Consider the following 26171-nt stretch of genomic DNA (forward strand, 5'->3'; position numbering starts at 1 on the left):
TGGCACTGAACTGGTGGCACTGCATTGGTGGCACTGAACTGGTGGCACTGCACTGGTGGCACTGCACTGGTGGCACTGCACTGGTGACATGGCACCGGTGACACAGCACTGGTGGCACTGCTCTTGTGGCATGGCGCTGGTGGCACTGCTCTGGTGTCACGGCGCTGGTGGCACGGCGATGGGGGTCCCATCTGGATGAGCCCCCCGGCCACGGGAGCAGCAGCACCGCGGCCGCCTCCCCCCGGAGCGCTGGGAGCGGCCCCAAACCCGAGCCCGGCCGTCCCTGCCGGGTCCGGCTGCCGGAGCCGCCCCGGGCTCTGTCCCCGCTGCCATCGCCGCGGTTTCCGCCCGCGGGTGCCGCTGCTGCTCGTGCAATTGGAGCGAAATGCTTTGCAAAACACGAGTGGAGCCAAGAGCAGCAGCGGAGGCCGAGTGTCAATGGCTCAGACACCGCGGCTGTGCACCTGGATTTCCCCGTGTTACTAAACCCACGGAGCTTTTCGGTTTTTAAGGTGTTTTTTTTTTTGCCCTCTCAGCAAGTAAACACCGCAGCGTCAGGCGGAGAAAACCACAGATCGCTTTTCGTCTCCTGTTCTGTCCCAGATAAGGCCCGAGGCGGTGGCGTGGCCCCACGGGAAGGGGCTGGGGGGGCCCCCATGGATCACCCCCGTCCTCCCCAGCCCTGGATTGAACCTCGGCTCTAAATCCTTGCTGTAATCTGCTCAGGTCAGGCGAGGAAAAAAAAAACAACATCTCAGCCCTGCTGCTTTGTGCAGTTATTTTAATTTTTCAATGTTTGTGTTTATTTTTTTTTTCTTTGTAGGTAGCGGGTGTTTAGTGCTGGGGCTTTTTGTGTCCCCACCAGGATACTGGTTCAGAGGTAGCAGCCGGCTGGGATGAAGTTCTGCCTCTCCTCCCAGTCCAGGCATGGAAATATCCTCGGTCCTGGCCAGACTCTTCAGCTGCTTTTGCTTAGGTTGAGGCTGGAAATTACGTGGCCAAACCCTGTCCCGGTGCAGTGCTGCATCCAGAGGCATCGCCTTCCGTGCCCTGGAAACCAGAACCCCCCTGGAAGTGCCGGTGCCACCCTCGGGCTGGGCACTCAGCGTCCCACACAGACACTCCGCGTTCCAGGGGACGCCCCGTGCCCACCCCCGCCGCTCCCTCCTGCCGATGGCTGCGGCAGCCGCTCCTCTGGCGGGGGATCCCACCCTTCCTCATCCCTGATGATGATGGGTTTGTCGGAGATGAGCAGGGCGATGGGGATCAGCGGCTGGTGCAGCCCCTGCCGTCCCTCCTCCTCTTCCTCCTCCTCCTCCTCCTCCTCTCGGGGTGGGTGCCCGGTGCAGCTGGTGCTGCCAGACCCCACCGGGCTCAGCATCTCCTGCCGGCGGTAGGCGAAGGGCAGCTCCTCCCCGCAGCCCGCCGGGGATGTCACCACTGTCGCCGGCTTTTCCAGCGCGGGGCCGGGCTGCGGCACGTCGGGGTGCGGCACCGCACTCCCGGTGCCCGTGTCAGCCGTGTCCTCGCTGGGATCAGGCTCCGGCAGCAGCAGCTCGGCTGGGCTGAACCTCTCCGAGGGCTCCAGGAGGCCTGTCCGGGGCTGGCCCTGGGGGTTGGGTGGGTTTGGGGTGGAACATCCCGTGCCAGGGCTGTGCGTGGGTGTTTGGCGCTGTGGCATCTGCCCCCTCCTGCGCCTTCCACCTCACCTGGCTCGTGTCGCCGGCCGAGAACTGGATGGCTTTGGTGCCCACGGGCTTGGGAAGGGGTGGGAAGAGCAGGCGGCGAGCCCTGGGGAGGGAGAGCTTGGTGAGGGGATGAGCAATGACGGGGTGGCCTGAGCGGCTTTGGGGACGAGGGCACTCTGTCACCTCCTTTTGCTCAGGTGGTAGATGGCAGCCGCAGCAGGGACACCAAGCCAGATGCCCAGGTAGTTCAGGTTGCCTCTCCACCGTGCTCCCTGGGGACCTGAGGGTGGGCATGGCTGGGTGGTGGCATTCTGCCCCAGCAGGGACATAGGAGACGTTTTGGGGTGAGGGTGAGCACACAGTGGGGAGAGCACCCCGTGGTCTCAGCCATTACCCAGCGCCTTGGTCTGGAAGGGCCACCAAGCACTGCAGGTCCTCTCGCTGTCCTCTGTCACCTCCCAAACGCCCACCCTGTAGCCTGTGCCAGGCCGGAGGTTTTGGAGGGTGTAGTTTGATGCCGTGGCATCCACTTCACTGTCTGGGCAAACAAAACCGAATGTGGGGCACTCTGGCACCCTCCTCCTGCCCCAGGGGGACTGGGGGTCCCACTCACAGGTCACGTTGTCCCCCTCGGCCACGTGGCAGACGAGGTACTTGGCCAGCACGCCGGGGCAGGCGGCCCGTGGGGACGGCTCCCATTGGAGCACAACCGCGGCATCCCCGGCGCTGATGTTGAAGGGCACGTCCAGCGAATCTGCGTGCACAAAACCGGGGGATTATTTCGGGAGCGCCCCTCCTGGAGCGCAGCAGGTGCGGACACTCCGTGCTCGGGTGCTCGGACACTCCGTGCTCGGGTGCTCGGACACTCCGTGCTCGGGTGCTCGGATGCTCCGGGCTCGGACACTCCGTGCTCGGTGCTCACACACTCACCGTTGCCGGCGTAGCGGTGCCCCAGGGCGAAGGTGGCCCAGCCACGCTGCGTGTCCCAGCCGTGCACGGCGAGGCGGTGACAGCCCGGCGCTCCCAGCGCTCCTGGGGAGGAACAGGGGCTGCTGGTCAGAGCCTCTGACCCCGGCTGGGGGCACAGCGGGGGCTTGGGGCGCTCCCTTGCCTCTCTGCACGTGGGTGCTGTTGGCAGGGAATCCCTGCCGGACGCAGACTCCCTGTTTGGGAGGCTCTTCCAGCGCCTGCTGCTCGAAGCAGAAAGCATCCCCGGCCACCGGCGCTTCCCACTGCGCGCTCACGGCGCTGCCGGCCATACTGATCTCCTTGAAGCTGAGATCTGGGATGAAACGGGGGATATTCGGGGTAGCTGGGAAAAATAACGCCCTGAGGGCTGCCGGGTGAGCTCGGCGTTCCTACAGGGGCGGTACCTGCGCGCTGCTCTGCCGGCACACGGAGCTGCCGCCCCGGCCCCGGCCCCGCGGCGTTGGCGGCGGTCAGCAGGATTTGGTATTCCGCCCCGGAGAGGGTGAGGTTGTGCTCTGTCACCTCCCCGGGCAGCGCCACCGTGTCCTCCTCAGGTGACCCTGCACAGCCACACGCCAGCATGGTGACGTGCAGCTTGTAGGTGACATTGCTCTGCTCCTTGAGGACTGGCTGGAGAGGAAAAGGGGGGGACTCAGGGGGTGAAAGGGTGGGGGACACCCAGGAAGGCCCCAGAGATGCCGCTGTACCTGCCAGCTCAGCCTCAGCACCCGCTGCCCGTCTGTCCCCAGTTTGCCCAGCTGATGGCTCAGCACTGGCCTCCTCAGGATTTCTGTGGGAGGAACAGGCCTGACTGAGCCATCAACATTTTTGGGAGCTGTTGGGATCTCACCAGGCTCCTCTCTCTCCTCTTCCTCACCCTCGGGAATGGAGATGTTGCTGCTCCAGTCACTCCAGTAGCTGCTCCAGTGGGGAGGCTTGTGCCGGAGCTGGACCACGAAGGTGCCATGGACCCCCAGGGCACAGGTCACTAGAGAGGGGTAGCAGGGCCACCTGGGTGACCCCTCCTTTCCCCAGCTTTTGGCCATTACAGGCTGCTGGCTGGGGAGCACCCCCAGGAGGTGCTTGTCCCCAACAACCCCACAGGATAAACCAACCTGAGTTTTCTTTAGCTGTCACCATCACGGTCTCACATGTCACCTGCAGAGGGAACCAGGCATGGAGACACCCTCCCAGTAAAACCAGTATTTCACTGGGACATCAGTGCTGCCCTGTGATCCCCAAACACCCCAAGGCCTGGGAGAGCCAAATAGTGCAGGGGACATGGTGGCCAGGGGCCCCCTCAATCCTGGGACACTCCTGGCAGCAGCTGAGAGGGATGGGGGTCCCCAGCTGTGACAGCTTCACTGGGGACAAGCATCTGGATTTGATCCATTGTCGTCATTACTATACTGGGTTTTTTTCTGTGTAATCCCTGAGAATCCTGTTATGGGCAGCAGCAGGATCCCATGGCCAGAGGATGAGGCAGAGCTGATAACCCAGGGAAACAGATGGGACACAGCTGGGTTTGGGGGGGGACAGTGACATCACTGAGCCCCCACACTCCCTGGGCTGCCGTGGTGCTCCTGGCTGTGCTCTCAGTCACTGCCAGCTCCAGCAAACAGCATTTTTACCTGTGTCCAGCTGCTGCCTCCCTCCCTGCAGAAGCGAGCCTCGTGCTGTGGCGGCTGCTTCAGGCTCCGGCACGGCGGCCGCGGCACCCGCAGCCTCAGCTGGCCACCAGCCTTGGAGAAGGACATCCCAGCAGGAGGTGGAACCAGTTTGACTGGAAAGATGAGGCAGTTTTGGGTGGTCTGGCAGTTTCCAGTGGCGGTGCTGGCTGCCAGCCCGGCCCCCGGGGCACTCACCAGCCTCGTTGAGGTGAAGGGTGTGGTTGGGGGTCCTGCGGAGCTGGTCCCCCCAGCGTGCCTCCACCCAGGCCGTGGTGTTAACCAAGGTGTACACTTGGGTGTGCGAGAGGCTGTAGCTGGGCACCGTGCCCGCCTCAAACCGGCGGCACAGCCCGCGCTTCTCAAAGCTGGGGAGGGAGCGGGCACAGGGTGGCACCGGGACTCATCCCAGGGGCTCCCCCTCCCCGCCGCGCTGCCCAACTCACCAGAGGTTCAGGATGTAGGAGGTGCTGCCGGCGGGGCCGAGGGGCGGCCAGGAGCAGTAGAAAGGCTTGTGGGTGTCGCATTTCTTCCAGCAGGAGAAGTCGTGGGCTGCCAGGGTGCCTGCGGGACAGGGCAGTGGCTGGAGGCCGCTGCATCCCAGCTCCATCCCGTGCTTGGGGGAGCAGTGGTGTGGCTGCTGCCTGCTTGCCGTGTTGCTCAAATGGGGAATCAGAGCAGCGGCACCAGCGATTCTCACCCCAAGCCCCCCGTGTTCCCCCTCCCCGGTGATTCCGGTGCCACTCTCCCCTTCACCATCTTTACTCCGTCCCTGTGGTTTTGGGTGAGTATCTCCATCTCTCTCCGGGAGCTCCCCAGCTCTTATCGCCCCCGAATCATTCATTGAAAGTCTTCTGAAGTTATCTCTCATCTCCCAGCACCGCAGGAGCACTTACCGCCCTGCGCCAGCGCCGCCAGCGCCGCCAGCAGCCCCCCCAGCATGGCCGGGGTGTCCCGCAGCGGATCCGGGGCCCCGCTGCCCCTCCCGGTGCCCCCGCACCCCCCGTGCCCCTCTCGGGCGTGGCGGCAGCCCCGGTGCTCAGCGCAGCTTCCCGCGCTCGGGGTTTCCTCTTCTGCCCAGAGCGTGCCGTTCCCAGGCGGGGCAGAGCCCCAGACGCGAGTGCATGCCCCACTTGGGCAAAAAACAAAAGAGAAAGCGACCAAAAGATCCCCCTTTTTGTGCCGGGATGAGGCCGGCCCCGCGTGTCCCGGCCGCGCCACGTGCCCCGGCACGGCCAGAAGCGCAAGGTAAGCGAAAGAGGAGTCTTGGGGTTTTTGATTTTTTTTTCTTTTCTTTTTTTTTTGCACTCAGCGTGTTTCTGCTCTGCCCGTAACGGGGTGAATCTCCAGGATGGGGTTCTCTGGGTTTTTTTTGGGCTGTCGTGCTTGTCCCCAGAGCCGCTCATTCCCCGCGCCGCGAGAACAAAGCCCCAGTGAGCAGGAGAGCGCGGTGGCACCGGGGCACCAGAGCCGTGTGACCCGCGACGATGGAGCCGGGTGGCACCGGGCACAGAGTGCCCTTGTTCCCGCAGAAAGCGGCTCCTTGTGCGGCCCCTGCCCGGCGCCGGAGGGCGGCGGTGGCGGCAGCGTCCCTGCGCTGCTGGGACAGCGTGGGCACGGCCGGGCTGCGGGCACAGAGGGTCCCCTGGCACCTCCCGGTGTGCCCCCCTGTCCTGCCCGGCGTGGGGGGGCACACCAAGCTGTGCCGTGCCAGACTGCACCGTGCTGGGCTTTGCTGTGCCAAAAGAGACAGCAGGACTGGGCTGTGCCATGCTGAACCAGGCCAGGCCAGGCTGTGCCATGCCATGCTGGGCTGTACTGGACAGTGTGCCCAGGCCACACGCTCTGTGCTGCTCTGTGGCAACCAGGACAAACCTGGGCTGGACCACACCAGGCTCCCAACCCCATCCCTGCTGTGCCAGCCCCAGGCCCTGCCATGCTGGGCTGTACCATGCCAGGCAGACTGTGCCAGCCCCAGGCCATCATCTGTGTGCCAGAGCGGTTGTGCTGGGCTGTGTCAAGCCAGAAAGGCTGTGCCAGGCCTGGGCTGTGCCATGCTGTGCCATGCTGTGCCATGCTGTGCCATGCTGTGGCAGACTCTGCAGTGCCAGGATGTGCTGAGCCAGGCAGACTGTGCCAGCCTTTGCCAACCTCATGATGTGCTATACTGTGCCATGCCACGCCAGAGTGTGCCACACTGGGCTGTACTGAGCCAGGAGGCTGTGCCAAACCCAGAATGTACCGTGCCCTGTCAGCCCCCACACCCTGCCATGCCATGCCAGCCCCGTGCCGTGCCAGCCCCATGTTGTGCCAGCCCCATGTTGTGCCAGTCTCTTGCCATTTCAGCCCCATGCCATGTCAGCCTCGTGCCTTCCTGTCTGATGTGATGTGTCATTCCAGCCCTGGCCCATGTGGGGCTCATGGCATGCTGCGCCGTCCCCAGGCCATGCCAGCCCTATGCCATGCTGTGCCAGCCCCCTGCTGTGCCATGCCCAGGCCGTGCCAGCCCCATGCCGTGCCGTGCCACTTCATGCTGAGTCGCTCTGGCTCCATGCCGTGCCAGCCCTGCACTGTACCATGCCAGACCCATGCCGTGCCAGCCCCATGCCGTGTTAGTCCCATGCTGTGTTGTGCCAACCACATGTTGTGCCAGAACCATGCCATGCCATGCCATGCCATGCCAGTTCTGTGCCGTGCCAGCCCCATGCCATGCTGTGCCAGCCCTGTGCTGTGCCATGCTGCCCGTGCTGTGCCAGTCCCATACTGTGCCATGTCAGCCCCATGCCATGCCAGCCCTATGCTATATCAGTCCCATGCCATGCCATGTCAGCCCCGTGCTGTGTTGTGCCAGCCCCATACTGTGCCAGCCCCATACCATGCTGTGCCAGTCCCATACTGTGCCATGCCAGCCCCACACCATGCCAGCCCTATGCCATGTCAGCCCCATGCCATGCTGTGCCGTTCCAGCCCCATGCCGTGCCAACCCCGAGCCGTGCCGTGCCAGCCCCATGCTGTGCCGTTCCAGCCCCATGGCGTGCCAGCCCCGAGCCGTGCCGTGCCGTGCCAGCCGCGGGCTCGGTGCTGATGCGCGTCCGGTGACGCGGCGGGGCCGCTGGGCGGCGCCCCGGGCGCACCGGCGGGCGGACCGGGCGCACCGGGCGGAGCGGGCGCAGCGGGAGGCGGCGGCGGCGGCGCGGCGGGATGGACGAGCCCAGCATCCTGCGGCGCCGGGGCCTCCAGGTGAGCACCGGGCACCGGCACCGGCAGCGCAGGCCGGCGGGGCGGGGGCGGGAGGGAGCCCGCTCCCGGTGAGCCTGGGCGGGGGGCGCCGGTCTGCAAGGGGTGGGCGCTGCGGGGGCGCGGGGGGCGGGCGCTGTGGGTGCCGGGTGGGTGCTGTGGGTGCCAGGTGGGTGCTCCGGGTGGGCGGTGGGTGTTGGGGGTGAGCGGTGGGTGTTCCGGATGCGGCTCTGCGAGGGGTGGGTGCTGTAAGTCGGGGGATGGGTGCTCCGGGGGTGGGTGGGCAGAGGGGGGTGCTGGGGGTGCTCTGGGTGCGTGTGGAGAGGGTGCTGCGTGTGCAAGAGGTGGGTGCTGCGGGTGAGAGGGGGGTGCTCTGCGTGTGCAAGAGGTGGGTGCTGCCGGTGGGAGTTGGGTGCTCTGCGGGAGTGTGAGAGGAGCAGGAGTGGGGGGCTCTGCGTGGGGGGGGCGAGAGATGGGGGCTGTGGGTGACAGGTGGGTGCTGCGGGGGCCAGGGCTGGGTGCTGTGTGTGAGCAGCGTGGGACAGGAGGAACAGGAACCGGGCACCCACCCGGGAGCCTGGCAGGGTCTGAGCCCAGCTCCGGGCACCCCCCCGGGAGCCTGGCAGGGTCTGAGCCCAGCTCTGGGCACCCACCCTGGAGCCTGGCAGGGTCTGAGCCCAGCTCCGGGCACCCCCCCGGGAGCCTGGCAGGGTCTGAACCCAGCTCCGGGCACCCCCCCGGGAGCCTGGCAGGGTCTGAGCCCAGCTCCGGGCACCCCCCCGGGAGCCTTGCAGGGTCTGAGCCCAGCTCCGGGCACCCACCGAGAGCCTGGCAGGGTCTGAGCTCAGCTCCAGGCACCCACCCTGGAGCCTGGCAGGGTCTGAGCCCAGCTCTGGGCACCCACCGAGAGCCTGGCAGGGTCTGAGCCCAGCTCCAGGCACCCCCCCGAGAGCCTGGCAGGGTCTGAGCTCAGCTCCAGGCACCCCCCGGGAGCCTGGCAGGGTCAGAGCCCAGCTCCGGGCACCCACCCTGAAGCCTGGCAGGTCTGAGCCCAGCTCCGGGCTGGGTACCCTGGAGCCTGGCAGGGTCCGAGCCCAGCTGTGCCCTGGGATGCTGGGTTGGTACCCAGCTGTGCGGGGGCTCCCGTGGGAGCACCGTGGTCCCTCCAGCCCAGCTCCCGATGCCGGTTCGTGCCGATCCGCTGTGCCAGCCCCTCTCTGAGCCCCTCTCCTGCCTGGCATTGCTGCTCCCTCGGGCAGAGGGACCCCCATCCTCCTGCCCCCCCTGCAGCCGCTCCCGCAGCAGCCCTGGCTCCCCTGCCGCGCTGGGGGGGTGGTGACCGGGGACCCCCGGCTGGCAGAGCGGAGTGCTGAGCCGGATTTTCCGGGTGACCTGACGCCTCCATCCCCATCTGCAGTATCCGGGGGCCCGGGCGGAGCTGTCGGCGCGGTTGGAGGATGGCACGGCTCTGCCTCATCCGAGCTGGCAGCTCGGCGGGCAGCTGCGCTCCGCTGCACGCTCAGCCCGGGGGGAGCCCGGGGCTGCCTCCCCGCGGCTGCGATGGGCAGAGCCAGGGCCCTGGGCTTCGGGGCCCGGGGCTCTGCGGGTCGTTCCCGGCAGTCCCGGGAAGGGCAGAGCGGGGCACCCGGCTGAGTGCCCACACGCCCGTGGCAGGAGGGGTGGGAAGGGGCTCCCACCAGGGACTTAATCCCAAAGTGCTGAGCAGCAATGCTGTCCCGATGCCACCCCCAATGCCACCCCCGATGCCATCCCCGATGCCATCCCCGATGCCATCCTCAGTGCTGTCCCCAGTGCAGTCCCCAGTGCTGTCCTCACAGGGATCAGCTGATGGTTAATCCTGGCTCCCCCTGGGACTCGCTGAAGGGACAGGCACAGTGCTGGACAGTGCTGGTGTGTGGTGCACCCTGTGGGTGCTGGCTCTGTGACACTGCCCCCACAGGGGCCCTCAGGGCCACCGGGGATGCTTTGGGTGTCCCTGGGGACACAGAGTGGCCAGAGAGACCCTGGCAGTGAAGGGTATTGGATTCTCTGGGCACTGGCACCCATAGATGGGTGTGGGTGAGCACGGGGGACAGTCCTCTGTCCCACTGTTCCATCTGCACAAAGCTGAGCACTAAAACCCCCAGCGTGACCCCCCCCTCTGCTTCCTGCCCTGTGCAGGGGCTGGTGGCCAGTGGCACAGCTCCAGGTGTGGCTGGGGACCAGGCTGGGTGACAGCAGGGCTGGCTGGGAGTGCTGGGGGCTCCCACTCTGTGTACGGACCCCATATCCCCTCACCCTGCCCGGGCCTGGGGTCAGCCCGTGCTGGGACACCCACACCCACGCCCTGTCCCCCGTCCCTGCACCCACAGACGTGTCCCATGGCACCCCGGGGCAGACGTGCACCCGTGGGCCCCGGGGCTGCCGCGTCCCTGTGCACCCAGGCATGATGTCACCCGTTGCCATGGCAATGCTGCTGCATCACTGCGTTGCAGCGCGCCCCAATCCCGGGATTTCCACAGGGGCTGCGTGGCGTGGGCAGCAGGATGGGGCATGGCTACCCCGGGGTTTGGGGGCTGGATGGATGCTGCTGGGGGCCCCCACATGGGTGGCAGCAGCTCCAGCCCGCAGGGAGCTCCGTGCCTGTGCCAAAAATGGGTCCTGGCTGCTCAGGGGTACGGGACTGGTGGGCACAGGGTCAGGGCAATGATGGGGCATTAACCAGCACCTGCAGCTGCCTCATGGCCCTGCATTCCACATTGTGCCAGGCCACACTTCAGCCTGTCCACGTTGTGCCACTCACAGTGTGCTGGCGGAATCTGTGTCACTCTGTGGGGTGACAGGTGGCACACGGGTGGGGACCAGAGCAGTGCTGGTGCCCAGCACACCAGGAGGATGGCACTGGCGTGGGTTCCTGCCCCCAGCTGCCCTTTGGCCCTTTGCACCACCTGTGAGCAAACAGTTCTCACAAGAAACATTCCCAGAGGCTGGAAAAATAAATAACCTAGGGGCTGCTGGCTGCTTCCCACTCCCGGGCCCGGGGGGGACGAGGTGGGGACAGGGTGAAGCCACCATGGGTGCTGCTCCCACTGCACCGCCCTCGTGCCACCGCTCCTGGGCCTGCCCATGGGACCAGCAGCTCTGGGGACACTGGAAGATGTCCTCTTGTGCTGGGTGATTTGTCACCCTCCCCGTGGGCACTGCCAGCGGGGATCGATGCTGTGGTGACACTGTGTGGCAGTGGGGGTGCTGCCAGGCGTGTGGGTGTGGCTGGCAGAGTGGCAGGTGGCACCCCCGGCTCCCAGGGCACGCTCTGACCCCACCTCGTGCTTGTCTCGTTGCAGAAGGAGCTGAGCCTGCCGCGCCGAGGAAGAGCGTAAGTGCGAGCTTAGGGCGGGGGGGGTGTCACCGGGAGGGTCATGTCACACCTGGGACACAGCACTGCCACCGCGGGTGGCAGCAGGGATGGCTGTCGAATGGCACCGGGGCTCGTTGTCCCCAAATCCGGGGTGGCATCGTGGTGTTCTCTGGCACTGGAGGGACCTGACTGCTCATCTGCTGGGGAGTACTGGGATGTGCTGGGGTTAACTGGGGTGTACTGGGGTTAACTGGGGTGTGCTGGGGTGTTTGTGCTCTGCTGTAGGTGTGTTGGGGTGTTCTGAGCAGTACTGGGGTGTACTGGAGTGTACTGGGATGTACTGGGGTGTGTTGGAGTGTTCTGAGCAGTACTGGGGCATATTGGGGTACACTGGGGTGTACTGGGGTATACTGGGGTTTGTTGGGGTGTTCTAAACAGTACTAGGGTACACTGGGGTGTGTTGGAGTGTTGTGATCAGTACTGGGGTGTACTGGAGTGTACTGGGTTGTACTGGGGTGTTCTGATGAGTACTGGGGTGTACTGGGGTGTTTTGAGCAGTACTGGGGTGTACTGGGGTACACTGGGGTGTGTTGGGGTGTTCTGAGCAGTACTGGGGTGTACTGGGGTACACTGGGGTGTGGTAGGGGGCTGCTGCAGAGCTGCCCTGGGTGTCTGTGCCGGGGCTGTGCTGGGGATGCACGGCGGGAGCACTGGGGCGGTGTTAGGGATGTACTGCAGCCATACTGGCACGGTTAGGGATGCACCGGGGCTGTACCGGGCTGTACCGGGGCTGTACCGGGGCTGTACCGGGCTGTACCGGGCTGTACCGAGCTGCACCGGGCTGTACCGAGCTGCACCGGGGCTGTACCGGGGCTGTACCGGGGCTGTACCGGGGCTGTACCGGGCTGTAGCGGGGCTGTAGCGGGGCTGTACCGGGGCCGTACCGGGGCTGTACCGGGGCTGTACCGGGGCTGTACCGGGCTGTACCGAGCTGCACCGGGGCTGTACCGGGCTGTACCGGGCTGTACCGGGCTGCACCGGGGCTGTACCGGGGCCGTGCTGGCATTGCGGTGCCTCAGCAGCGGCAGCGCCCCGGCACATCCCGGGAGCGCTCCGGATCGGGGCGGCCGCTGGGCCGGGTCGGGTGCGAGGGGACCCGGGGGCTGCCGTGCCGTGCCGTGCCGTGCCGTGCCGTGCCGTGTCGTGCCGTGCCGTGCCGTGCCGCGGGGGCGGGCCGGGCCCGGCGGGCCGAGCAGGGAGCCCCGTCGGGGCCGCCGGTGCCGCCCGCCCGCGGGAGCCGCCCAGCGCGGGGGCAGCCGGTGCGGCGGGAGCGGAGCGGCAGCGGAGCGGGGCGGCGGCGGCATGAAGTCGCGTCGGGACAGGCTGAAGATCCCCTCGCTGACCTTGGAGTGAGTCGGAGCCGGGGCGGGGCGCGCCGGTACCGGCACCGGCACCGGGGGAGGGCGGCAGGACCCTGGGCCATCCCCGTCCCGCTCTTCCCTGTCCCGACACGTGCCCCATCCCGGTCCACTCCTATCCCGCGGCATCCCCACCCCCGGGCCGCAGGTCCTGGTCCTTCCTTGCGGTCACAGCCCCGGACTCTGCCGGTGACAGCCCCCGCGGCAGCGCCAGACCTCCCGCCGCCTTTCCCGGCCGCTGCCTCAGACCCTGCAGTGTCCCTGCTGTCCTCGGCGCTCCCCCTCCAGCCCTGCCTCACTTTCCCCGCCTGACCCCCCCGGCCCCTGTCCCCTCCGCTCTGGGCCCCGGCCCCCTCCGGCCGCAGGGCACGGTGCCACCGAGGGGCCACCAGCGCCATCCATCAGCCGCTGACAGCGCGCCGGCTCGTCTTGCCTTGCAGCTTGTCTCCGAGCAGCCAGAGCCCGACGCTGCTGAGCCCCTGCAGCCCCTGCAGCCCCTGCAGCCCCTTACTAACCCTGCACCCCTGGAGGTAAGGCCCCCCCGAACCCTCCCTGGGAACCGTGGCTCCAGGGAATGAGGGGGGACAGGTGGAGATGGGGACAGAAAGGTGGGTCCCCTCCACCAGGGATGTCCTGGGGCACCCCAAAAGGGTACTACTCTCTTTGATGGGACACATGGAGCGATGTGGCTGGGGTCTGTGCCAACCCCTGCCCACCCCAAATCCAGCCTGGCTGTGCTGCTGGCTTTGTTCTGCTGCTGGCTGGTCCATTTTGGGGAGCCCCACTGGGGGTGTTGTGACAGCAGCTCAAGCTCAGGCTCTGAGCACCCCTGTTGAGCAGGGAGGCTTTGAGAATGGACCGGGCCCTGTGATGGGAGCAGGGTGGGACCGGGCATGGCACCTCCTCTGTCCCTTTTCTGCCCTGCCACGTGTTGAAGGTGAGCAGGGGCTGCTCCGGGGGGTGGGTTCCCCCCTCTACCCTTCCCAAAAGTGCCACAAGCCCCCTGTGTGCCCCGCCGGTGCAGGCGGTGGCCGGGCCCTGCGCCCTGTGCCTCTGCCCCGGGGACAAGGTGCACCAGCTGCGCTGGCACCGCCGTCACACCCCGCCCTGTGCCCCGTGGCACAGAGCTGCACCTGCTCGGCAGCGGGGGCTGAGCCGCTGCCTCCGTCCGTCTGTCCGTCCGTCTGCCGGGGAGAGCAGCTGGTGGCGGCGGAGCGGAATCCGGCGGCGGCTCAGGCGCTGCTCAGCAACAGGCAGGGCCACTTGTGGGCAGCAGGGCAGGAGCCCGGGGCTGCCTGTGTCTGTGCCCTGCCCTGCCCGTGCCCGTGCCCTGCCTGTGCCCTGCCTGTGCCCTCTCTGCTAGCCCTGCCTTGCCCCGTGGTGACTGCAGCATGTGGAAAACCAGCCTGGCCTTGTGAGTGCTCAGCTGAGGCCTTGAGGAGAGAGTTTTTGGGATGCTGATGGTGACAAGGAAGGGGGATGAGGATGGGGACGAGGACAGGCAGTCTGTGCTGGTGTCTCATGGCTGCTGGGCAGGAGCTAAGGGGAGAGGTGCTGAACCCCTGGCAACCCAGCAGTGCCACGATTTCAGGCTGTGACACTGGCCTGGTGAGTGTGGCAGTGCCATCCCATACAGCTCGGTGTGGCCCTGGTGTGCCACCACGCAGGAGGGTGGGTGTCACTGGCTCTGAGCTGGGATCTCCCTGGCTGAACTGTGGGCAGGAGGTTGCAGGGCACTGCCAGGACTCTGTGGGTGCCCTCAGAGGACACATCCCTCGGCTGGCAGGGGGCTTTGGGGCTGCCCCGGCTGACTTAGGGGATGATATTTGTGCCCCTCGAAGGCATCAGCAGCAGTTGTTGAATCTCCATGGTAATCCTGACCCCATTTTGGGGTGCTGCCCTGTCTCTATGGTAACCCTAAGCCCATTTTGGGGCGCTGCCCCATCTCTGGTCTAACCCTGGCCCCATTTTGGGGTGCTGCCCTGCCTCTACGGCAATCCCGACCTCCTCTTGGGCTGCTGCCCCACCTCCAGCCCAACCCCGACCTTCTTTTGGGGTGATGCCCCATCCCTACCGTAACCCCGACCCGTTTTGTTCCTCTGCCTCCTTTCCCCGGTCACCCCCCCACCCCCCACTTCCTGTCCTTTTGGGGGGTGATCCCCCCGTCTCCATGGCAACCCCGACCCCGTTTCGGGGCGCTGCCCGTTTCCATGGTAACCCCGCCGCCGCCGGGCGGGAAGGGGCGGGCGGCAGCGGGAGGCGGCGGCGGCGGGAGGCGGCGGGAGCCCGGCCCCGCTCCGGTCCCGCTCCGGTCCCGCTCCCGGCCCCGCTCCCGGCCCCGCTCCGGGCCCCCGGCGCGGCCCCGCACGCTCCCGGCGGCGCCGCTCGGTGCCGGGGGAGCCGCTGGGTACCGGAGGACGCGGCCGGGCCCCGGCGGGGCCGCGATGTCGGACCCGAGCTGCTGGGGAGCCGCCCCGCCCGGTTACCGGGGCCAGCGGGCGGCCGGCGCCCTCCTCCAGCGCTCCAAGAGGTACCGGCGGCCGCCACCGGCACCGGGGGGCACCGGGGGGCACCGGCGGGAGGGGCTCCGGCTGGGCGCGGCCCCGGGGTCCGTGGTTTGAGGGGGGTTCAGCGGGGGATGCACCGGGGTGCGTGGTTTGGGGGGTTCATGGGGGTGATTGGGGTGTGTGGGTTGGGGGGTTCATGGGGTGAGTGAGATGCGTGGTTTGGGGCATTTATGGGGGTGATTGGGGTGTGTGGTTTGGGGGTTCATGGGGGTGATTGGGGTGCGTGGTTTGGGGGGTTCATGGGGTGATCAGGATGTGTGGTTTGGGGGGTTCGTGGGGGTGATCGGGGTGTGTGGGTTGGGGGGTTTGTGGGGTGATCGGGGTGTGTGGTTTGGGGGGGTTCAGCAGGGTGATCGGGGTGTGTGGTTTGGGGGGTTCGTGGGGGTGATCGGGGTGCGTGGTTTGGGGGGTTCATGGGGGTGATTGGGGTGTGTGGTTTGGGGGGGACAGGACACGCCACCGTGCATGGGGGGTGGGCAAGGTGTGCGTGACTGGGTGGGGGGATGTGTCTTGGCAGCGGGGGCACACGTGGTGTGTGGGTTTGGGGGCTCCTCTCACGGCGGGGGTGTGTGTTTTTGGGGGATGGACCAGAGTGGATGGTCTGATGGGGGGCACGTGTGGGGTGTGGGGTGGTGTTTAACACCTGGGAGGCACAATGGGGTGTGTGGTTTGGGGGGTCTGTGTGCATCGGGGGGTGCTTGGTTTGGGAGGGGCAGCAATGCATGGGGAGGTGGGCACCAGCTTGTGTGATACGGGGGGGCTGTGCACCAGGGCGTGTGGTTTTTGGGGGAGTCTCAGCACTGGGGGGGTTGGAGGGGCTGTGCACCACGGCTGCATCTTTTTGGGGGGTGATGAGCAATGAGGCAACACCCTCCAGATCCCGAGTGTGGCAGGGTGGGGTGGGCTTGGTTGGGACCCCAGTGCCACAGGGGATGTGGGGTTTAGGGTGCCAGGGGCATTAAGGGATGTTTTGGGGTGCTCTGTGCCCATCCTTGGTGTGGGTTTGGTGGGGGTGTTAGAGGGAGGTCCTACCCTTGTGACCCCCTGTGCCAAGCTGGACACTCCTGATGGGATGGATCCCATGTGGCACATGGCCTGAGCCAGGGTGAGGGCTCCCAGGGTGTCTGGAGGGGGCCAGGGCTCCGGGGGGGCAAGGAACTCCCACCCCCTTTGTCAGCAGGGCTGGGGGTACAGAAATGGGGTGCAGTGGGGTTGCCCCGGCTGCAAGGCCAGGCCTGACCCAGGCAGGCTGGTGGGACACGTCCCCAAGGAGGGGGACAGGACGTGCAGAGCACCCGCTGAGCCCCCCAGGTGTGGGTGGTGGAGGCTGGCACCTCCATCCAGCACATTTGGGGTGCTGCAGGTGGCCCAGGCATCAAACCCTGCCAAGGCTTTGTGTGCCTGAGGTGTTTAATGGGTGCGGAGGCAGAGCACAGAGATTCCCATTGTTGCTGTCTCTCAGTGTCAGTGTGAGCTGGCACAAAGCAACACGGTTGCTTAGCAAAGGTATCCATCCCATCCCAGCCCGCCTGCCTCACCTGGGCTGTGGGAATTCCTGCTCCCAGTGCACGAGGATGGGCAAAGAGGGCCTTTAATAATTAAGAAAAGATGTTGGATGGGGTTTTCCGATCTGGGGTGGCCAAGCTGGGGGGGCTCTGGGGGAGATGTGTAATTGGAAAGATGATCTAGGCAGTCATCTGTCTCCAGCGGAGCATGATGAGGCTGTAATTCTCATGAAGGGCAGAGGATTTGCTCTTCTTTCACTGGCATTCCTAGAATCCACGGTGAGGACTGCTCTGGCCTATTTCACAGAAAGCATATGATGTTATTTAGTGGGATTAAGAGGTTTGAGGGATCCTAATTTCCCATGGGGGATGTGGAGATGGGCAGCACAGGGCAGAGGAGGCGGTGGTTCGATGCTGACAGGGTTCTCCCTCTCCGTGGATGGCTGTTCACACCTCAAACAGCACAGGAGCACAGCCCAGCAAACCTGACAGGTACAATTTCCTACCCACCTCCGGGAACCCGCGGAGCAGGGACGTGCAGGGACGCACCCCAGGGTGCTGGGCAGGTTCTTGAGGCGTTTTTTGCAGTGCAAAGAAATAAATAAGTCTATACCCAACTTGTTACCCTGTGATTCCCTCTGAGGATTTAGGATTTTGCTCTTGGGAGGTGCCTGATGTGTTGCTTGGTGCTCCAGGGTGGGTCCAGGGGAGCACCCACAGTGCTTTGGGCTGGGGTGGGATGAGGCTGTGCTGGGTTCTGTGCCAGGCAGCGTGTTGCATTTCACTGTCCAGAGCCTGGTGCTCATGCCAGCCCCATTCCAGCCCTGTCCCAGCCCCATCCCTGCAGGCAGCCGGGTTCAGCACTGTCACAAGTCACGGAGGACAAATGTCATGAAGAAACTTGGGATGCAGCTGCTTGGTTCAGCGGGTTTCAAAGTTAAACATGAATTTATCCCACTGGAAAGCAATTTTTTTTCCAGGACGCGGTGATCCATGGCACTTCCCTAAATCTCCAGGCACATTAGAGCTGTTGGGGGATATGGAGCCAGCAAGGAAGGGAGCTGGGAGCACAGACACGTGCTCTCAGTCACGCAGCAGGAGCGGAGCCGCCTGCTCTGCCCTTTGAGATTGTGCCTGCTCCCTTATCACCGTCCGACCCCGCCCTGCTCCCTCCACCCCGCACCCACTTTGTCCCAAACCGGCTCTTTTCTGCCTCGGGTTCACCTGCCCGCAGTGCCCGGCACGGCGCTGGCATCTGCCACACGGTGTCCTGGCGGGTTTTAGGGGTGGATCCCGCGGGAGAGCAGCGGGAACTGCAGCCCCTTTGTGCACGTCCCTGCCTGGCCCTGGGTGTTGCACAGCCCTGGCCCCGAGCCACCCATCCCTGCTCGCCCGGATCCTGGCAGAGCCTTTGCCAGGTGAGCGTGGTGCTGTGCAGCCCGGGAGCTGCTCGCGGTACCCACGGCACTCAAGGAGTGCTTGGACAACGCTCTCAGGCCCAGTGTGGTGTGCTGTGCAGGGCCAGGAGTTGGACTCGATGATCCTTGCGGATCCCTTCCAGCTTCAGGGTATTCTGGGATTCAGGGGAGCTGCCAGGCTCTGCTCCATCTCCTGCCCCTGGACATCCCGTGCCGAGGCCGGCTGCTGCTGCTGCGGTGCCGGTTCCTCCTCCCAGGCAGCCTCCCCACAGCTGACACACAATTTTGCTCCAGGCTTTGGGGTCACACAGGCTGTCACACACTTTCCATATCCCTTGAAACAAGTTCTGGATGGCAGAGGCAGCGCCACGGCCAAGGCAGCTCAGCCCGAGCAGCGCGGGAGATGCTGACAGCGATTTTCCACTCCATTTTTGGTACCAAACGTGCAATGAAGTGATGGAGGCAGAGCAAGGCAGCAGCCCCGGCGCCTGCCATCGGGGCTCGCCAGTTGTCTGTGCCCTGGGGCTGCTTTGTAGCCCGAGGTTTCCGTGCGGGAAGGATGGGAAGCAGCTGGAGATGATGTGTCAGGCGGAGGGGGGTTAGGAGGCGCAAGATGGTTGTGGGAGCCGAGGGTGGAGCGCGCGGAAACAGGAAACGCTGGCCTCGCTCTGTGTCACCATTACTGGAACTTGCTTCACTAAAGGTTTGTTTTCACTTCCAAGATGAAAGCCAGGGGGGAGAGGTGAGCCCCCGGCCCCCTGGGCTGTCCCCTCTGCAGGACACAGCCCTGTGGCAGGGCTGGCAGTGAAGCGGTGTCAGAGCTGGCAGCTCTCTGCAGCCCTCCTGGCTCCTAAACCTCCTAAACCTCTTCCTGTGCCACTGTGGTGCTGGGGCAGGGCTGCTCACGCTGCCTCAGTTTCCCATCCGGCACACGGGGCCGGCAGCAGCCGAGGCTGTGGGTTCTGGCTGAGAGTTTGCAGCTCTGCTTGGGGCTCAAGCCTGTGCTTAAGTGAGAAAATCAAACACTGGAGGCAGGAAAGAGAGTAGGGTTAGATGGTAGATGGGATGTTGGGAAGGAATTGTTCCCTGGCAGGGTGGGCAGGCCCTGGCTTGGGGTGCCCAGAGCAGCTGTGGCTGCCCCTGGATCCCTGGCAGTGCCCAAGGCCAGGCTGGACAGGGCTGGGAGCAGCCTGGGATGGTGGAAGGTGTCCCTGTCATGGCAGAATGAAGTGATCTTAAAGTTCCCTCCCAATCCCAACCATTCTGGGGTTCTGTGATTCCAGGAGGGGAAGGTTTCTGTCTCCCCCCATCTCAGCTCAGCCCAGGTGCTGAGAGGGAACCTCTGAGCCCTCCAGGGTCACTGCAGCTCCAGGTGAGCTCAGAGCAGTCACAGGATGGGTGTCCCAGGGGACACCAGAGACCCCTCATCCTGGCTGCAGAGGAGGGGTTTGGGGCGCCCCAAGCAGCTTCCCTGGAGGCAGAGACCTTCAGAAGAGCTGGGGCTCCTGGTTTTAATCCCACTAAAACCAGAGCAGGAGGAGCCCTGCAGGGGAGAGATGCCAGAGGGAGGTGAGGGGTGCTGTATACCAGGTGTGGAGCTCTGTCCATGTGTGTAGAGCTCTGTCCATGCATGTGGAGCTCTGTCCATGTGTGTAGAGCTCTGTCCATGTGTGTAGAGTTCTGTCCATGTGTGTAGAGCTCTGTCCATGTGTGTAGAGTTCTGTCCATGTGTGTAGAGCTCTGTCCATGTGTGTGGAGCTCTGTCCATGTGTGTAGAGCTCTGTCCATCTGTATGGAGCTCTGTCCATGTGTGTAGAGCTCTGTCCATGCGTGTGGAGCTCTGTCCATGTGTCTGGAGTTCTGTCCATCTGTGTAGAGCTCTGTCCATCTCTGTGGAGCTCTGTCCATCTGTCTGGAGCTCTGACTACCCCTTGGCTGTGTGTCAGTGTCCTGTACACCCACCTGCAGGTACCTGTTGTGAGTCACTGTCCTTTACACCCTGGATGCCACATCTGCCACTCCCTTCTGGTTTTGGGATCCGTGGAGAATCCCTTCTCCTCCAGCTCACCCCTGAGCGCTGTGGGTGCTGTGGCTGTGGTGTGATGTTAAAAGCTGTCCTTTAATGAGCAGCATCTGTGTGGTTCCTGTTCCCAGCTCGGTGAGGAAACTCGATGTCTTTGCGGAATCTGCAGCCTGAGGAAGCGGAAACAGAGGAAGGGGAGGGTTGTCCTCGTGCTGGAGCCTCTGCTCTGTGCTCTGGATATTTGCAGTTTCCTCTTGGCAGGGTGAAAGAGAACTTAAATGAGCCCATAGTGTTTTAAATGGGGTTGAAATGTGGGAGAGGGAATTTCTGAGGCTGAGCCACTCTTGCAAGGCAGCCTTGGACTCAGGGTTGAAAGGAAGGGAAAACCAAAATTCCTGTGAGGATGGAAACCTTGTGAGCTGGGAGGGTAGGAATGGAGATGGGGATGTGAAGACCCAGCGGCTGTGGCCTTGCAGAGATGCTCTGGGATGCTGGGCTGTGGTACCAGGATGGGATTTTTGGGGAGTTTTGGGGTGTCAGGGTGCTGGTGCTGCTTTTCACCTGGTGAACGTGGCTCCCTCCTGCTGCCAGACAGAGCACGGCCCAGCTGGGGCAAAACCCACAAATTCCTGGTGGCACTGCAGTCTCAGGGGGTTGGGACTGACCTCTCTGCTGTGACATGGGGACCACCAAGGGCAGGGAGATTTATGGGAACTGGGGGCATTTTCCCTGCCCTGGAGCAGGTCAGGTTGTGGCTGCTTGGCATTTCCACTGCTTCCTCCTTTTACATCCCTTTTTCTCTTCCTGCCTGGGGCTGTTGCCCAAGGGGCCTCCTGTTTCTGCCCTCCCCAGCGAGCCAAAACCAGAAGTGGGACCTTGCTGGGACAGTTCTTTGTTAAAAATAACCCTGTCTGCCCATCTCCAGCAGCGCTGGGCCTGGGGATGGATCTTCCCTGTGGCAGGAGATCTGTAATCAGTGGGGTGACAGCAGCCGTGTTCCCTGGCACAGGAATTCATGTGCAAGCAGACATTTATGTGCCTGAGCCCATCCATCTCTGGCTGTCATGGATTCCCTAAATTAATTCCCTCTCTTTCTTCCCCAGCTGCCGAAGCAGCAACAGGAAGAGTTTAGTGGTGGGCACCCCCTCTCCGACCCTCTCACGGCCTCTCTCCCCTCTCTCCGTGCCAACAGGTAAGGGATTATCCCAGTGGATGGTTCAGCACCTCCCAAAATTACCCAAATATTTTGCAGGGCTTGGTAGCAGCAGTGGACTGGCTGCTGGCTGCCAGGTGTCTTTTCCAGGGGGGAAATAAATTGGGAAGTGCCTTAAACACTTTCCCCTGAAGGAGCAGCCCGAAGCACTCTGGACACTGTGCTGGGGTGGGTTTTGGGATGAGTTTTCCCCCTTTCTCCCTGCAGCTGGGAGCAGTCCCTTGGACAGCCCACGGAACTTCTCTGCCAGCACCTCCATCAACTTCCCCTTCGCTCGCAGGTGAGCTCCCAGCCCAGCCCCACAGCAGTAAATGTTCACTAGTAAAGATCATTTCCCCTCCAGGGAACTGTTCTGTTGATCTCAAGTGACTTGTTTTGCTTTTATTTTTGCTTTTCTTCTGCCTGTTTTCTGGCCTGGTGGTGTTTCCTCTGCCATGACTGGTTCCTCCTGCCACCCCAGCCATGCTCCTCGGACTGACAGGCAAGTACCAGGGATGGGCATGGGCTGCATTTTGGGGAGGTGTCAGCTCCACATCATCAGGGACCTTATTTTCTAAGTGTTCAAGGCCAAGCTGGACAGGACTTGGAGCAATCTGGTCAAGTGGAAGGTGTCTCTGCACATGGCAGGGAGTGGGACTGGGTCTTTGAGGTCCTTTGCAATGCAAGCCCATCTGGGACTCTGTGATTCTCTGTTTGCATCCCTGTGTGGTGAATTTTGCACCAGGACTGGGCTCCCTGCAGCTCTGGGAGCAGAAATATCTCTGTTCCCATCACCCCACCCCTGGCTGTGTGCTCAGCCCCATCTCAGACTCTTGATGGATTTTCAGAAGATGTCCATGGATGGATGCTCATCCAGCCCCCCACAGAGGCAGATCCTGATACATCCCCTCCCGGCCCACGCCCTGCTTAACTAATTAATGAATTGCACCCATGGGGGGCGGGTGGCTGATTTTAACCCATCGATTGTGGCGTGGAAACAAGCCCCAGGCTCTCGGGCGGTTTGCACACTTGTAACAAAGGGAACAGCCAGGCTATGGGGTCAGGAGTTTGCGAGTGCTGGAGCTGGATGTGGCTCCCTGCCAGCTCCTGCTGTCCTTGACCCCGCAAGGGAAATGGCAGTGGGAGGTGAAGGGCCTTGTCTTGACCTGGACGTGTCCCCATCCCTTGGAACCATCCCCAGGAGGAAGCATTGGCCTGTGTATGAGCAGTTCCCTTCCTGTTTATGGCCAGGCTCTGCTCCCCGGCGCCTGCTGTCTCAGGATGAGTCTTTGGGAATCCCAGTTTCTCACTCCCAGCAGGCTGAATTTTGCTCTAATTAAAAATCAGACTCTTGCAGGCTTTTTTTTTTTTCTTTCCCCTGTGTGAAATGGATTCAATGGAGCCCCAGCTCTGTCCCTTTGCAGTGACCATGCTGCCTGCCACTGTCCCTGCAACAGCCCCCCTCACCTGCAAATCCCTGATTTCACCCCATCTCAGTCCATTCTGAAAAGAGGTTTCAGGGCTTTATTCCTCAAGCCACACCTGTGTCCTGTTCCCCAGCTTTTGGCTCTGATGTTGTTGATTTGCATTTAGATGTTGGGTTTTTTCCCCTGTGTGTGATTGTTGTGTTTGCTCTGGCAGGGCTGATGGCAGAAGGTGGTCACTGGCTTCGTTACCCTCCTCTGGCTATGGGACCAACACCCCCAGCTCCACGGTCTCGGTAACATTTGCTTTCTCATGGTAGCAGATGATAAGATCCTAAAACCCCTGATTTTTGGTGAAATGCCGCCCAAGCTCCATGGTGCTGGGTTCTAAAGGACCATGTGCTTTAGCTCCATCTTAAAAGCTGCATCCTGCTTCCCAAATGAGCTTTTAAGAGAGTCTTAAGGCTTGGCTGTGGGCTTGCAGCACCCCTGGGGGTTGCAGTGTCCCATTAGAGCATCTCTGGGTTAACTTCATCCCTAGGATTACGGCATCTCTGGGAGTTACTGTGTCCTAGGGTTACAGTGTTCCTGGGTTTACAGCATCCTTGGGAATCAGAGCATTAGAGCATTAGTGCATCCCTGGGCATTAGAGCATCCCTGGGTGTCAGAGCATCCCTGGGGTTACAGCATTCCTGGGAATTACAGCATCTCAGGGCATCAAAGCATCCCTGGGCATCAGAGCATCCCTGGAAGTTACAGCATCCCTGGGATTACAGCATCCCTGGGAGTTACTGCATCCCTGGGAGTTACTGCATCCCTGGAAGTTACAGCATTCCTGGGTGTGACAGGACTGAGCTGCCTGGGATGCTGGAGTTACAAGGGATAGGGCTCAGTGGAGCTCAGTGGAGCTGAGCTGAGTGGGAGAATGGGGGATTTTGGGCTGGCAGTGAGCACTGCAGACCTCCCCAGTCTGCTCCTGTCCACATTTCACACTCCCAATCCCTCCCCATGCTGCCTGTCAGTGTTTCCATCCTCCCAAGAGTCCCCAAGGGATATTTCCCTCACGGACTCGTTCACCGCCGGGAAGCACGACCCCACCACTGATCTCCTTCTCCCATCTCCCAGCACTGATCTCCTTCACCCCTCTCTCTGTTCCCAGTCATCTTCATCCTCCCAGGAGCGCCTGCACCAGCTGCCGTACCAGCCCACCCCCGACGAGCTGCATTTCCTTTCTAAGCATTTCCGCAGTACGGAGAGCGTCACGGACGAGGAGGGCCGGCACTCGCCCTGCCTGCGCCCCCGATCCAGGAGCCTCAGGTGGGAGGCAGCTCCAGGACAGTGCTGGTTGGGTTTGGAAAGGCAGGTGGCTGCTTAAGGAAGGCAGGAGGCTCCTCTGAAATGGGAAATGTAAACCCCCTCCCAGTGAATTGTTGTAGTTTTGAAATTAAGGGGATCTCAGGCAAAGATATGGGAGCAGGAATAACTGTTCTTTATTAGGAAAACTAAAAATACAAATGCAATAGTACAAAAAAGAAAACAAACCAGTGACAGAGTCAGAAGCTGACCCCCTGTGTGTCAGGGTGGTGGCACAGTCCCATTCCTGCTAAGGAAGGCAGGAGCCTGCCTTGAAATGGAAAATGTAAACCCACTCCCTCTGAATTATTACAATTTTGAAATTATGGGGCTCTCAGCGAAGATATAGAAGTAGAAATAACAGTTCTTTATTAGGGAAGAAAATTTTTAAAAAGATAAAAAAATGCAGTAATACAAAACAACACTGACAGAGTCAGAATATGCCCTGACCCCCTGTGTGTCAGGGTGGTGGCACAGCCCCATCCCATGGGGGCTCAGCCCTCCTGCAGGGCCAGCTGTGCTTCTGCTGGAGCAGGGATCCTGCACAAGGGGGGAGTTTTCCTCTGCAGCTCCAGGGCTGCTGGAGATGGGCCTGGTGTTCCTCTGGGAATGCAGGGCAGGAGAAAGCTGCTCCTCTGGGAATGCAGTGGGCAGAGGCTGCTGGGGTGTTCCAGGCTCAGATTGTATCCAGGTAGGAATGCTTGGCTCCTGCCCTGGGCAGAGCATCTCCCCATGGGAGGATGGAATTTGATCAGCCCTGCAGGGACACTCAGTGGCCATGGACAGCAGAGATCTCCTGGAGGGAGGGTTGGGTGTGGGAAAGGTAAAGAAAACTGCCCCATGAACAGAAGAGAACTGCCCCAGCTCTGACAGATAGGGATAGAATACACAGCCCCATTTCCAACCTAAGACAAATGCTGGCACATCCAGGGCACCCTCTGCCCTCTCACCAGCTGTTCCTGGGGTGTCCTGGTCCTGCTATAACCTTTGTATGAAATTACATATTTAGATTCATGTCTGTACAGGATGCCCGTATCATAGAGTTGTTCTAGATACAGTTTAACTATATCCTGGTGTCTTTTTTTTTCCTTGGGTATTTTGGTTTAATCCCTGTTTCCTTAGAAAAGTAGGAAATGCCCTTGGGCCAAAATTTGGCTGGAGTCAAATATTTCCATTTTCTAGGGGGAATCTCCTTGAGGACTTTTAAGGAGAAATTAGTTTCTTTTATATTAGGTACGTTCCAGTCGGGATTAAAAGTACACCCTGATATTCTACAAGGACCTTGTAATTTACCCAGGGAGTGGAGACCTTTTTCATGTCCTCCATGGTGAGGAGGATCCTGTTCTAGACCTTGAAGAATGTGGGACAGGGGATCCCCTGTGGTTTCTCAGAGACCCCACCTTTCATGGGATTTACTTCTCCCATATCCCAAACCCTGATATGGGTTTTCCCCTTGCAGGGAAGTGGAGGAACTTTGGCTTGAGGTTGTAGGTGCCTCATCCCTGGAAATATTCAAGGTCAGGCTGGATGGGGCTCTGAGTGACCTGGCCGGGTGGAAGGTTTCCCAAAGTATTCCATGATTTTCCATGGTCTGGTTCTCAGCATCTTCTCAGCTGTTGGGATGTGGCATTGCTCTCCTGGCGGCAGGCAATACCTGTCTCCCAGAGCTGAAGCTGGAGAAACTGGGATTTGTTCCACAGCAGTTGCTTTGCAGCCTCTTGCTCAGTTGCCTGAATGATTTTGGTGGCGAGGAAGGGATCACTAAGCAGAAGCCCAAGCAGTGGCCATCCTTGTATGACTTACCTGCTGTTAAAAAATTAAAATCCCATTTCTGGGCTTGGATCAGAAAATATCACCTTTTCTTGCTGGAACTGGCCTTTGCCTGTATCAAAAAAAAAACAAAACCAAAAAACCCAGAAGGAGTGCAGGTGCACTGGGCATTTGTGGGCTGGAGAGAGGAAAATTTGGAGAAGGCATTGAGCCAGTGGCCACACATTGTGTGAGCTGACCCTCAGCTGTACCTGCTGAGCTCCACCTTGCTGCCCCAACACCACATCCTGTGAAGGAGCCACCCACACTGCCCAGCACCAGTTCTTTTTGCAGGGGATGTTTTGGTCAAATCCTCTTTTCCCTCTGAAAAATCTCCTGACCCTCTTTGCTACCAGAGGCAGAGCCACAGCCTTGTGTGTTTCCAGCCGAAATTTCATTAAAATCAGATTAATTATCTGACAGGGGTTTGTAGGTGGCAAGATTTTCACTGAGGAGATGCTAGTTCTGCAGCTGGCACAGCAAAGGCTGGGGCTGGTTTTAATCACCATGTTTATTATTTTATAGTGGTTAATGAGTGCTGGC

General features: G+C 62.1%; 2 protein-coding genes across 9 annotated transcripts in view; one reads left to right on the forward strand and one right to left on the reverse strand.

The window, feature by feature from the left end:
* Window positions 1-788: 788 nt before the first annotated feature.
* On the reverse strand, window positions 789-7142 carry IL12RB1 (interleukin 12 receptor subunit beta 1). The gene is given in 15 exon segments (XM_064396347.1): window positions 789-1609; window positions 1710-1791; window positions 1872-1968; window positions 2083-2226; window positions 2302-2442; window positions 2619-2720; window positions 2800-2974; window positions 2976-3287; window positions 3365-3447; window positions 3535-3645; window positions 3773-3815; window positions 4289-4440; window positions 4523-4692; window positions 4771-4888; window positions 5221-7142. Coding segments are annotated over 15 exon segments (2283 nt in total). The 5' UTR covers window positions 5267-7142; the 3' UTR covers window positions 789-1102.
* Window positions 7143-7437: 295 nt separating this feature from the next.
* Window positions 7438-26171, forward strand: part of MAST3 (microtubule associated serine/threonine kinase 3) — a 29491-nt gene continuing 10757 nt past the window's right edge. For 2 of the 8 annotated variants that reach the window (XM_064396293.1, XM_064396286.1), the window contains exons 1-6: window positions 14605-14867; window positions 20954-21042; window positions 21271-21343; window positions 21524-21544; window positions 22684-22762; window positions 23626-23783. In XM_064396293.1, coding sequence (XP_064252363.1) covers window positions 14782-14867; window positions 20954-21042; window positions 21271-21343; window positions 21524-21544; window positions 22684-22762; window positions 23626-23783 — 506 coding nt within the window. In that variant the 5' untranslated portion in view covers window positions 14605-14781. Of the gene's footprint in view, window positions 7565-10905; window positions 10938-12182; window positions 12329-12777; window positions 12868-14604; window positions 14868-15864; window positions 16902-20953; window positions 21043-21270; window positions 21344-21523; window positions 21545-22683; window positions 22763-23625; window positions 23784-26171 lie in introns of those variants that run through there. The other 6 variants (XM_064396289.1, XM_064396291.1, XM_064396295.1 and 3 more) reach the window with 6 other exon arrangements.

Source organism: Passer domesticus, chromosome 21 (assembly GCF_036417665.1).
Source record: "Passer domesticus isolate bPasDom1 chromosome 21, bPasDom1.hap1, whole genome shotgun sequence".
NCBI lineage: Eukaryota > Metazoa > Chordata > Aves > Passeriformes > Passeridae > Passer > Passer domesticus.